This window comes from Halyomorpha halys, unplaced genomic scaffold, assembly GCF_000696795.3.
Source record: "Halyomorpha halys isolate HHAL.00 unplaced genomic scaffold, Hhal_1.1 Scaffold108.1, whole genome shotgun sequence".
In the NCBI taxonomy this organism is placed as follows: Eukaryota; Metazoa; Arthropoda; class Insecta; order Hemiptera; family Pentatomidae; genus Halyomorpha; species Halyomorpha halys.
The window spans coordinates 940,708-954,303 of record NW_027112950.1 but is presented as its reverse complement, the minus strand read 5'-3'; the positions used below and the strand labels follow the sequence as shown (position 1 = coordinate 954,303).

At 28.1% G+C, this 13,596-nt stretch overlaps 1 protein-coding gene across 7 annotated transcripts in view; it reads right to left on the bottom strand.

Annotated features, from left to right (window-relative positions):
* shaker (Potassium voltage-gated channel protein Shaker) overlaps positions 1-13,596 on the bottom strand; it is a 939,448-nt gene that overhangs the window by 513,757 nt on the left and 412,095 nt on the right. The window contains exon 1 of one of the 7 annotated variants that reach the window (XM_067050609.1): positions 8,876-8,967. The exons of the other annotated variants lie outside the window; for them this stretch is intronic. Coding sequence (XP_066906710.1) covers positions 8,876-8,955 — 80 coding nt within the window. The 5' untranslated portion in view covers positions 8,956-8,967. Of the gene's footprint in view, positions 1-8,875; positions 8,968-13,596 lie in introns of those variants that run through there. 7 annotated transcript variants of the gene reach the window in all.

The following is a 13,596-nucleotide window of genomic DNA, read 5'->3' as shown; positions in this document are numbered from 1 at the left end:
ATCGTTAAAAAAAACAAAAAAAGGACTTTAAGTTCATTTTTATTTTGTTATTTTCATTTATTTTATTTGAGCTGAAATAAATAGTAATAAGTCCGGCAAAGTGAATTACTTTTTAATGATCTGAATTACTTTCCATTTTTACCCATTTCTTCGTTGCCAACTCTTTTATTTCGCTTTTTTCTTTGCTCATTTCATTATGTTATTTTAATTTCTTTTCACTATTTATAGATCTTTTTAATCATTATTTAATTATTTGATTAAGTACATTTAAGTACTCATTTTTTGCATGTTCTCCCACACCTTTCATGATATTCATTTCTTTATTTACATTAGCACTGTACAAGTTTTTTCATATTTTTTTTTAATTCTCACATCTACAGTATTATATTTTATCATGTAATAGTATCATCTACTATCAACTGAATTAATTGCTATGCATATTTCCAAGTTTGTTATTATTTTATTTTTATTATACTCTGAATTAAAGTTTAAAAATCTATCTCGATTTGTTTTTAACCTGATGAAGGTCTGAAATTCAGGTCGAAACGTCAATAAAAATAAATATGGTTTACTTATTTGAGTATAATTACTGTCCACATTCCCGACTATCTTCCAATCATACCGAATCTACCGTCAGCTATAAACACCTTATTAGGTGTATTGTTTGCTTTTTAAAATTGAAACTGAAATATTTTGAAAATAAATTTAAACAAGATGTGACCCATAAAACAATTTTTAATCCTTACACTGGGTATTTAGACCATCTAAGGTCCAAAACGGATGTTTTATTAAACCAGTGTGGGTCTTTTTCTTTATAATTCTGTATGTTTTTGGAGGTTATACGCCTTAATTTTAGATTCACCAACGGCCGAGTATCTTGCTGAGATAAACATTCTATACGGGGTTAAATACAATTTTTTTTTAATAATGTATTTATTGTTATTTACAACTGTATTAAAATATATTAACAAGTAAATTTGGTGTAGGTGACATAGCGGCATGATACAAACATGTGGAGAATCTACGTATTGCTAGAACTCCAAGAACATTTCTAGAGAAGGTCTTCTTATCAGACGCCTAGGAGGATTATTAGGTAATGAAGGAGAGCCCAGGTTAGAAACAAGTAGATTTGGGTGGTTGGGAAGTTTATCATGGAAGGAATGGTATCTGGTTCTGGCCAAATCGGCAACATATGGTAGGTACATTGAGGTCCTGATGGATGACTTGATTTGTGATAAAGTAAGGAGCCCTAAGGATTTTAGGAAGAATTTTGGAATGTAAGGATTGGATTCGGGAGGAATTTGATGGTTTAGTGGAGCCCCAAATCTCAACTCCGTATGTCCAGATAGGCTTTATAATAGTCAGGTAGATCAGTCTTTTGTAATGGATTGGCAATTTAGACCTTTTGTCTAGTAAGTGTTGTAATAGTCGGAATCGACTAGCAGTTCCTTGTCTTTTTAGTCTTGTATGAGGATTCCATGTCAGTCGTTTGTCCAGATGTAAATACAATTAAAACTTAAATAAAATGTTTCTTATAAGGTGTGTATTAACAGTTAATATTTGAATAACCTGTGACGCTACTAGAGCGCTTTAAAGATCATCCAAACTCTCGGTAAAAATTCGAAACAAGTTCCTAAATATTTTTTCCTATTATGATTGTCAAGCAGGTTGGCAGAATATATATGCTATTAGGCAATAGTTTTGGATTCTGTACATTTACTGGCAAATTAATCAATGGCTCTTTTTCTTTTCTTCAATGAAATAGCTCTTCTTTCTTTCTATAATTCCAGTTGATGATAATTTATGTATTGCGGCTTTGGAATCGCTGAATATTACGATTGGTTCTTTATTAATATTGTTCTGTATACTTTATGAGTTCAATATTGTAAATTTATAAAAAAAAAAAAAAAAAAAGAACCTATTTACATCGATTGGACCTAAATTCTCTAAATTTATTGATTATTAGTCCTTAGTACCTTTTTTTCCACACCCTACTCTATATTTCGGTTGTAGGAATGTTTTGGTATTTACACCTAGTATTAATGGATATAGTGGGAACGAACCATATTTCTTAATGGTAACATATGGGGTTTTATAACCTGTTTTCTGATTCATTTCTGTTTGCCTTATTAGTTCAACAGTGTATTATAGAAATACGAATATTTTTTTCGCTGATAAATCAGACTTCGTGTAGTGTTAAATTTTCTAGCATTCCATTATTTTTAATGGGTTGAAACTGTTACTATTATAAGGAATTTTTTTCGGGTGTTTGTTTTTTGTTTTGTTTTTATAGTTGAGGTACAGTTTTTTTTAATATTAAATTGTAATAAAAAGTACTTAAGAAGATCATAAACCTTCTGAACCACATTAAGCCAATTTTTTCAGTATAAAATTATTGTTCAATTTTTTCTAGTCTCTTTTATGAACTTAGTTATAAACTAAAAAAAGTGATATATGATTATATAAGTGACATTTATATAATTTATTTTTTATGGAGACTAAAAATTAGATTTAAAAGCGCTCAGAAAATGACCTCAGTAACTGAAAAAAAAAAACACTCCCACGAAGCCAAACCAATGCTTAACACAATATTGTTTAAATTATTTAAACTAAATCCCAGAGTTTTCAGTATTATATCTTATTTGTAAATAAAGAGTTGATATTTTTGACATTATTTATCTATCCAATGGTTTGGTTTAAAGTTAATGATCACCGCATACTGATTTGCCATTGATTTTCTTAAAAAGTAGCTCATCTTACAAAAATTTATTATGTTTTTATTAAGAATTATTGGACATATTCCAATAATTACTACTATAGAATGCGGTTACTTTCCTTATTGAGGTCGTTCTATAGGTTTCCCTAAATTTACTTGAGTCGTTACAAATTAACACCAGTTTACAGTATTATGTGTGGAATACCTAAAAAATAATAACTTTTTTGTTAGTTGTTGCAGTATTCAATAAAAACATTTTACTTTTTAGGCACTATATTTTTTTTTTTTTGCATATTGTTTTCACTTATTCCACAAGTATTTCTTTATAAATTTTGTAATTATATCACTCTCTAAAAACGGAGTTCGAAAAGTTTTTTTCGTAGAAATATAATTTATCACGTTTGAATCATTCTTTGATATTTTGAATCATAATCCCCAGTTTTTCATTATTTCCTTATAATGGTTGTTAATTAATTATAAATTAGTGTTTTTATCATTGCAGTAGTAGTAGAAAGGAGTAATCGTTATATATACTGGCAGTATTTACGATCGCAATTAAGCCTCTAATTGCCGATATATCTAGCTCTAACTGCTTATCAATGTTGGCGACTCCGCTTACTGAAAAGTATCCTCAATTAGTAATGAAAAATCGTACTGCGCTTCCTTCATATACCGAACGTTGCTTGAAAGTAAACTAATTATAAGTTTTGTGCTTAATAAAGAAAATTTTACGTTTATTTTTAAGTATGAACAATTTTTTCAATAATTTATTTCTTTTAGTTTGTGATATTAGCTTACATCGTATATTTAAAGTTAGTAGTAATAGGCATCAGAGATCACATTCATACCATATAGATATTAAATCTTAACGATCTATAATACAGAAAAAGAATGCACTATAAAAAAAATATTACTTAATGTAATAACTAGGGATAGGATTTTTATGTGCTAAAAAATCCGAAATATGTTCATTAATATGTGCTAGTAAATCGTCAAATATTAAAAAAAATATGTATTTATCAATTTTGTATTATTCAACAATATAAATTACTAATTAATTAGTAACTTTATAACTTAAAAAAAGTTACATTAATATGTACTCATTATATATTATATGAATAATATTTTAAAGATATTATGTTAAAATATGTAAAAAAAATGAACTTAGAGAAAGCATTGCTGTTCAATAACAAGACATTAACTATTAATTGTAATTAAACTAATTGATTAATAATTACTCAGAATGAATTATAAACAAATTATAAAGGGAAACAATGAATAATCCCTATTAAAAAGAAAAATAACTTTTAGGTTTTTAAGTCCGGATTGCTGATTTTGTAGATAGGAATGTCGCCCTGACAACAAATCTAAATACTTAGTATTGTTGGTACCTGTGGAATCTGAGGTGGAAAGAAAGAAACAGAGAAATGGATTGAAGAGTGAACAAACAAATACTAGGAAAATGCCACAGGAATAAAACCCTTGCTCTTTTTAATTGATTCTGATTTTTATATACGTTTTAGAATTTTTACGCACTATTTATGACGAATGATAAATTTCACCTATACGTATCTTGCGTTCTTTTGAATTTTATGTAGTTGCTATGAAAATTGTATTTAAAACTGAACAAATAATTTAAGGAAATATGTGATTCAGGACAGAATACCTAACTTATAAATACAATATAAATATGTTAAAAATAACAAATATTTCACAAAATATGTGATTTACGACAACATATGGCTTCTTAATAAATTCCAAATTAAAATGGCTTCTTTTGGCCAGAAATGTCTTGAAACATCTTTAGTCAGTAAGGAATCACAGATATCATGGTCAGGTAAAAATATGTGAAAACATAAAAATCCTATCCCTAGTAATAACACATAATAACACCTTATTTAAATCCAACCTGATGAACCCATAACCGAGCTTGTTCCTTCACTGATAAAGTGAAATTGAGATTCCGGCGCTTCTTCGCCAACCGAGTCACAGTTACTATTGGAGTATGAACAATTAAATTAAAAAATGTATACTCTATTTTTCTGTTCATTAAACTCCATGTTTTATCGCGTAACGAATACAATGCACTATTACGGTTGTGGGACTTAGTACTGAACGGATCTCTGAAATGTTAAACAGTGAACCGAGCGGTAAACGTTAGAGGTGTCAACCGAAGGATTAACACTTATGTAGTAGATTTAGATTTTTAGGGGCGTCTCTCGATTGGTGGTGTTGGCATCGAACCTTTGGGTTCGCCAAGCCTTTGTTATTATTATTATTATTATTATTCAATTTCAAGTGGTTGCACATTAAAATTTTAAAATAACTTAAATTCTCAAACTAGCATTCTGTTCAAAAGTTTAGATTTTTTGTTCTGTTTTATATGAGTCCCTACATAAGCATTTCTATATTGATTTAAAATTATATTTTATTACATATTAAAATATAGTTTGCAATATAATGTATAATATATTGATATTATCATAAATCAATATTAATTTTTATTCTGTATTTCTTATTTTTACATACACTTTGCAACAAAATATATAGTTTTTTTTTTCTCATTTCTATTATTCATTTTCAATGATTGAGGCCAAATGATAAAATATTAAATATTGAAAAAGTTTTTAGAAGTGCGTCAAAGGACATAGTACTTTAGGGATTTCGTTTTAAATTGAAAAATATAAATAAAAGCTCCACTTCGTGAGTTATCTTTGTAAAATCTTAACCACTAGTTAATGGTTAATTATATTTTATTTTTCCGCTATTTCGCTCCGATCCTTATTATTCTCATATTTTTGTTATATAAAAATTTCTTTGTAATGCTGTATACCCAATTATGTATCAAATATTCTCATATGATTGTGGTCCTAAACTTTTGACTAGCACTGCAAATTTAAATCATTTTAATTTCTAAAACATAAAAATTTTCTTAATTCTTTATTGTGATAATCTGTATTGGTTTAACTAGTAAATTTTAGTTCTATAATTACCCATTTATGTGAACAGTGTAATTAGTATAAATCTAGAAATAGAGAATGAAGATCGTTATAAATGTCGTTATTTGATTTAGTTCCAGAAATAATTACATCTACCAAATATTGTGACCAACTTCGTTTAATTTCTAGCTTTTCATTATCACAATTTTACCTGTTTGATATTGATATATATGCTGTAATTATATATTAACTATTACTGTATTAAATTATGATATATAATAACGGAATCTTTTTTTGATCTTTATTTCTGATAATTCTTTACGGTTTGTAACATGTTATTCCTGTTTTTTTCTCGATTTTGTGGATCATTGCCAATTTTTTAGGCTGAATTATAAACACGTTAAACATAAAGTAAATGAAATATACCAGATTTGAATCGATCATTATTTTATATTAACTTTGAGTTTACGTAATTTCTTTGTATTAAAGTTTCAAGTTGAAAAACTGTACTGAATGTTTTCACAAGATTGAGGTCTGATAATTTTGACTGCTAGTGTCATTTTGATTTGGATGGGTAAGGGTAGCAGTATATAAAACACTTCACTTAGGAAATTCTTTATTGAAATAACTTGTTTCCAATTTTAATTCGACAAATAGTAATTACTCATTTTTATTATTTAATTAATTAATTCTTTCACATACGAGGAGTAACAATAACTAAATATTGTTAATTTATGGTTTTTATTGTCTCAATTTTGCCTAGTTGATGTTGATTATATCTGCAATACCCATATTATGCTTAATTTAAATTCGTTAGGGGATTTTATATATTTTTTTATTTTCCTTTTGTTCCGATATATTCATGAGTTTTTGTTTAATCGATTTCTATTTTTATAAGATCTGTTTTTGGCAAACGTTTAAACCCATGGCAGGAAAATAAACTATTTCGTAGTCTGTTGTTTCTCTTTAGTCTGTTTGAATAATGAATGTGTGTTTCAGTGCAATCCGCAGAAAATATTAGGATTCGAGATTAGATCAGATCTAATTTCTACTTGAACGTATGAAACAATATTTTAATATTGTGATTAATTTTTATATTTATATGGCTACGAAATTTGAATATTAATAAATAAATCACTCCTAGGTGTTTATTCTCTTCAAGGTAAAATGATTTAATAGTGAGTTTCTTTTTATTATGTTTGTCTTTTTTATACTTCTAATTTACCTATTCATTAGTTCATAGGGTTCTTGTTTTAAACTTTACAATAACTGAATGTCACGTCTGCCAGTCCAACTTCATGTTTGAATGTGGTTGAGCGTTTTGCGATTCTGTATCCAGATTTTAACTCAACTTTGTTTCGTGCTCACATATTTAAAACTTGACGCAAGTTAATGCATATTTCGCGTGGTCTGTCTAGTGTCTTAATAAATATTCCTTATTTGCATTTGGTCTAGTTTTTATTGAGAGGGTTGACTTTGGTAAATTAACCTGTCCAAACTAGAGGTATATGGATATTTTTCGATGAGGCAACACCATTGTTTTTTTTATGTTATCATTTGAACTGTTAGTTTCATAAATAACCTAAATTTTAATACTGATGTAATTATAAAATTTTGATTGGTGCTTGTTTTCCCTTTTTTTAAAAAAAGTTCAATTGATTTAAAATCGGTTTACTGTGAAGCTTTCCCGCAATATGAATATTTATGAATGAAACTAATCTTTTTTTTCTCCCAGTATGTTATATGGTTACTTTTTTCTTGATTAGTTGGTTTTTATTCACGTAGTTATACAAATATATATTTTTATACTTGTTCAGTTAATATATTTTTTTTTTGGAAGTATTTTCTTTTTTATCTTTCCCTTTGATATATTTTTAACTAGTCTCAGTGAATGAATGCTTTGCTTAGCTGACACACTGAAACCATTTCTCAAACTTTCCGAAACATGGTTTTGTAAATTTTCGTCCTCCTATATTGTTTTTCATTTCTAACATATATTACTGCTTATGAATTCATGGAGAAACTTATATATAAGAAATATAAGTAAAATAGGTTTTTTTTTTAATCTATGTATTCTGTATAAATGGAAATTAAACTTTTTTTTAATTTATTGTACTTTAGCTTTAGTTGTGAGTCATGAGTAGTTTTTAATGAATTATAATAATTATAAAATCTTCTATCGGTCAAAAATTGATTTAATCACTTAGTCAACTGAACTCGTAAAATATCGGTACTATTAAATTTGAAGTTTAATGTCGATTTTCCAATTTCCAACCTTTTGATGTCATCAAAATTATGTGAGATGACATCCTGACCCCGTGGCTTTCTCTGAGGAAGTCTTTGTTTGCAAAAACTCATGAAATAAAATGTGAAAAATTTGTAATAGACATCTCAGCTCCATTTCTCTTTTTATGAACCTGTGTAGATAGAATGATGAATACAATTTTTTAAACGATTAAAACAAAATCTTCGAAAATTCTAGTATTCCGCAAAACTCAGTAAATCCATCTTCCCCATTGCCTAATAACTCTTTTATCAATTTGATACTATCTTCATCAAAACTCGTTGCATTAGTATGAATCAGATATTTGTTGGGTGTGCATTGATCTTGAGCGATAAACTTTTTAATCCCCATGCGTTATTTTTTTTTGTTCTTTTATTGCTACTTGTTTTTTTGTTGATTTGCCAAGTATTTTGTACTTTATTTATCCTTAGAAACATAAATGTAATAGTATGGGAAGAAATAAAATGATAAATTTAGGTAGAGTACTTATGAAATTGTATTTTGAACGAACTTTTGTATATTAAATTGTCAAATTTCATTAAATTGAATAGAAAAAAAAACTTTTTTTCACTTCTAATAATTTGGATGACGGATAACGAATATTTTGATTTGCGAACTCGTGTATTGGAGTGACCTCACTTAATTCAGTTTATTTAGCCAACATTGTTCCAGGTGCCGTTTATTACTTTTACTTATCCACTGAATACTTCTTTATTTTTTTTTTATTCGTGTAGCGTTGACTTCCTAATATTTTTGTTGTTGGATTTTGCTCTGAAAAAAAAAATCCAAAAAAAACGTGGAATTAATTTTTCCAGTGTGGTTTTGTTTTTTCTATAAGTGACCCTTTTTCTTTTCCTTTGTTTGCTTCCTGACAGTGTACTCCCTAGGATAGATATGTATAGAGGATAGTGCAATATGAAATTGATGAAGACATACGTGTCATCCCTCTGTACGTTCCTCCGCTGGAAGTTTGGCCTGTTGTCGTCGAAGCCGTAGAGACCAGCCACAGTGGCCATGCCCGGGCCCCGTTCGCATTGTCACTGCCCGCTTACTTACCCCCTCCCTTGCTCCTTCATCCCCTCCCCACTCCCTCACCAAAATTTATTTTAAATTTATTAATTAATTATTGATATTTTTAAAGTTAATAATCTTTCTCTAATGTTTTACTCAACTTATTATTATTAGCATAGGCCCTCCGTGTTAGTACAGGCATAAAAAAAAATAAATAAATACACTCTCCTCCTTATATATGTAACTTAGTAAAATTGATTCTATTACCATCTTAGTAACATCTGGGAAATTTTCGCCCTATCATTTTTAATTTTATTTATTTTATTAATTTAGTTCTTTATTTATTGATAAATATTACAATTTCCCCTAATTTGGAGTAATTAGTGAAAGTGATGTAATATATTAAATTTATACAAAACCATAAAAGACAAAAGCACAAAATATCTTAATTTTTTTAAAAAGTTATAATTGCTACTTTAATGAGTATATACAATTTAAAAATGTGTGGGTAGTAGATTGTTAAATTTTATATTGAAATTATCTTGAATGAGTAGCCTAGTAGAAATAGATTAATTTTTAAAATGTTGAGTTATACTAACCCATTGAAGATTATTTTCCAGAATTTACAAAACCATATTTCTTTGTTCATTGATCAATCATTACTCTTGTTTCTTGTTTAAGAGTTGGTAATTAATTTTAAAAACCACCTCTTATGATCCTTTTTCTCAACTATTTTTATGTCTCTCTAGTGCTTCAGAAAATACGGCATTATCAAAGAGATTTAAAATTGTTGCATTCAATTTTTAATTATTTTTTTATTCCAGTATATTCTGCCCAGTCCGAGTTCCTTAACAATTGCTATCCTTATTATTATATTTTTTTGTCGCACTTTCTTTAAGATATTTCACAGAAAAGGGTCATAAGAGGTATACTTTTTATATATTTATATATATACATTAATATATTTGTCTGAGCTGTATTTGCGTCAAATCCCTACTGGGTTTGAAAATAGCAATAATATGATGTTTATTATTGCTAAACATACAAAAAATAATATTGTATGAATATATATCATTAGCTGCAGTTTATTTTTATGTTGGCAAACAACTTGTTAATTCAGGACGTAATTATTTTTCTATAAAATATTTGACTTGTCTTATTATCTTACTCAGCTCCTTGCCTCTTGTATCGTTAGCTAAAACTTTTTTGAGATAACATCTCCCAACATAGGTTTTAGTCCTTCAGGAGGAATTTTTTATCTTTTCCTACAAATTAATTAACTTTCGTAATGTCTCTTCTTGTGATCGATTACCCAGACTGACTTCAGACTCAAACAACCAAGTGTCTCTAAATGTGTGCCTGCTTGCTTTTTCACCAGTTTGGATGTTATCCTGGATGCTTATTTCGATACCTTAGTCATCTGTATTGGTCACCACACTCAATAACCTGGTTGAATATTTCTTTTATGATAAAACAGGCTCGATTGGCTTTTTGAATTTTCTATTAAACCTTTTTTCCAAAGCTAGTGTATTGACGGTAGAAATTTCCAAGTTTGGTGTCTAAAGCAAAAGCATTCTCGTTCAAGCAGTGGTGAGTAACATACTTAACTGCTTATACTCCCAAACCCATATCTCTGAGTCAGTGAACATATACCTTGTATACTAATCATATAACATTTCCTAGCATTTATTTAGAAACCTAGTCCTTTATTAGTCATAATTAATATTTGTATAGTATTAATATCAAATTTTAAAATTTCCGCTGCTAAGGCATCAAGCCACGCTGAGCGTGTTTTAATTACTTAGGGTATTTAAAACTTATAGAATTACATTTCCAAATGTTGGTTCTTTTCGTATTAATTCCGGTATGTTTTTGCGTCCATTTTATTTGTTTTTATATGTTATATGTGTTGTGTTATATGTAAATAATGCTAGTGATCTATGGATATGTTAATTAGGATTTGAATGTGACATCTGTTTAGAAACATCTTAATATTATAGGTTATTTTGATCTCTTAACTTGAATATAAATGTATGTATTAATTAAATTTGTGTTTTCACAATCAGAAGTGTTGACAGTTTATAAATTTAAAATCCTAATTGGTTTATTATAATAAGATAAATTAATAATGAAGTTGCATTTTTCTAAATGTCTATTTTTCTGATTCCGGAGCAATTTAGAATGTCGGTTTTTATATATTTGTTTTCCAATTTCTCCTTCCAAGATTTAGCCTCTTAGGTTTCCTCTTTTCATCTTAGCTTCACTTATTAATGCACTTAATATCAAAGAAATAATAACAGATATTAGTGAAGAAAATTAATTGTGAAAGAGTTGGTGATTAATATTATTAAGTTTTTTTTTGTAAATGATACTCAAAATAAGTATAATTTAAAAATTAGAGTTCTTCATCAATCTTTTTAAACAAAGATCCTAAGTTTTACATAAACTCATCATTTATGACAAACTTTCCTTCTAGTAATTTAACAAATAACAATGGACTGTGACTGTGAAGGTATAAGAGACTTAAGGAAGTCTTGTAGTAAAAACCCAAGTTATTCTACAAGCTTACTCGCACATTCTGAGCAAAAATTTAAAAGTAGGAATTTACACTAAACTATTTTCCTTCCTACTGTTCTTTAAGAATACGAAACGTGGCCTCTTGCAATAAGTGAAGAATAGTGCTTTTTTAAAATAAAATATTCAGACATTATGCCTAAAACATTAATAAGCACTTATCCGGTGGGTAGTCCTCAACGCAGATGGGAGGATCCCGCTTAGACTGATTTTATATATTTGGATTTTAGAGGGGCATCACTGGGCAGAAATATGTAGAAAATGATTGGTGATATGAGTATCGAACCTTCGGGTTCGCTACGTATTTGTTTTTATTACATTTGGAATTTTATCTTCTGTGACACTTGAAAAAAAACATGTTTCAAAAGAAACTTGTTTTTCAAGAAACATAAATTGGTACTAATTATGCTAGTAAAACATCGATATTTTATGATTAATGAAATTTAATAGAATACTACTAATATTTTTTCGAATATAGTGCTGCAAACTGTACAGTTATTTCATAAAAGTTTCCACTAAACTGTGTCAATAACAGATATATACTAAAAACTATACTATACACCCTATTTATGAATCATGAAAGAAACATATTTCTTGTTTGTTTTTTTTTTCGTAGAAAGCCCGAAGAAATTCGAATCTTACGTGGCATCCAACTACCAATTTCTCAATCATTTTTATTATATAATTTAAACGACAGTTCCTTAGTTGCGGAAAACTGTTTTAATGATTTTCTGGTTAAAACTAATTTCAGTTTTCGGAGCTCACTGAGTTGACAAAACACTTCACTATTTATTTATTTGGTGTTTCCTGTCTTTTTATATCGCAACACGTCGCTTGGTACATTATTAATCATAGATGGAAGTAATAATTCAACTGTTTTTTTTGGTGTTTTTTTTTACAACATTTAAAATAACTTTGCAGTAAAGAGTTTATATATTTTTGTTAGAGAGAGAGGGGGAGGGAGAGCAGATTTATATTTATTGTTCTTTGATTATTATTTTTTTTTTATTATTGGCTCCGTTGTAGAGAACATGCAGTATTTTGGGAAAATCGATGTAGTTTCCCTCGCCTAATTTGATTCATTATTAATTGCTAATAACGCTTTGTAATTGGTTGGAAAAAAATGATCATCCCTCGATACCCGAAATTTTGTGTCAATGTACCTAGAATTTAAAAATTAAATTTTAAAAAATCTATTTATTTTAAGTCATCTGTAGGATGTACGTCATCAGCTGTTTTTCTCCTGGACAATTTTTTTTTTCCTCAGACTTTACCCACTTAAGAATATTCATCACTTGGAATTCTACATATTATTCCGCCTATTTATTTCATATATTAATAGGACAACTTATAGATTTCAAATAGACTTCAAATCCCCAGATTTTTTATCTGACTACAGGACCTTAATTTTTTATTTATTTCCAATCACTCTACGATAACTTTAGAACACGCCATGGCCGTGTTTTTTTATTTTATTTATTTTTTAATGTGATCTTGCAGAAAGTACAAGATACTCCCCCCCCCTCTGCGCTCTAAAATCTGTAATCTGATTATTATTATGATAATAAAGTCTTATATGGATATTGACTCATTAAGTATAATACAGATAATGTCATTGTTATTATCAAACCTCTATAATGATAGACCTATAATAATAATTGTTATGGCTGAAACGAATGGTAAACGTCCAAAGATTATTTCTTTTTCAAACTTCTATTGATCACATCCTTATTATTTTTACTTAACTATGAATGCTTCCTGTAATATAACTTTAAGAAATAATAAAAAAATCTTTGTTTCTTTGTATTTCGTTAGTTAGCATGATTGCCGTAATACCACCAAACTTATACCAAATTTTGTAATACCAAAAAACCCGTACACCAAACTTATAACGCCTCATGCAGACTCCTATTATCATTTTTCGAAACTTCTCATCATAAAACGGTTATTTTGAAATCATATTTATTTTCTCTAAATACATATGGGATAGAAAATAGTTTTTTAACTATTGAGAAAAAAATAATAAATAGTTAAAAACAATTCTTGAAGTTTAATGGTCAACCAATATATAT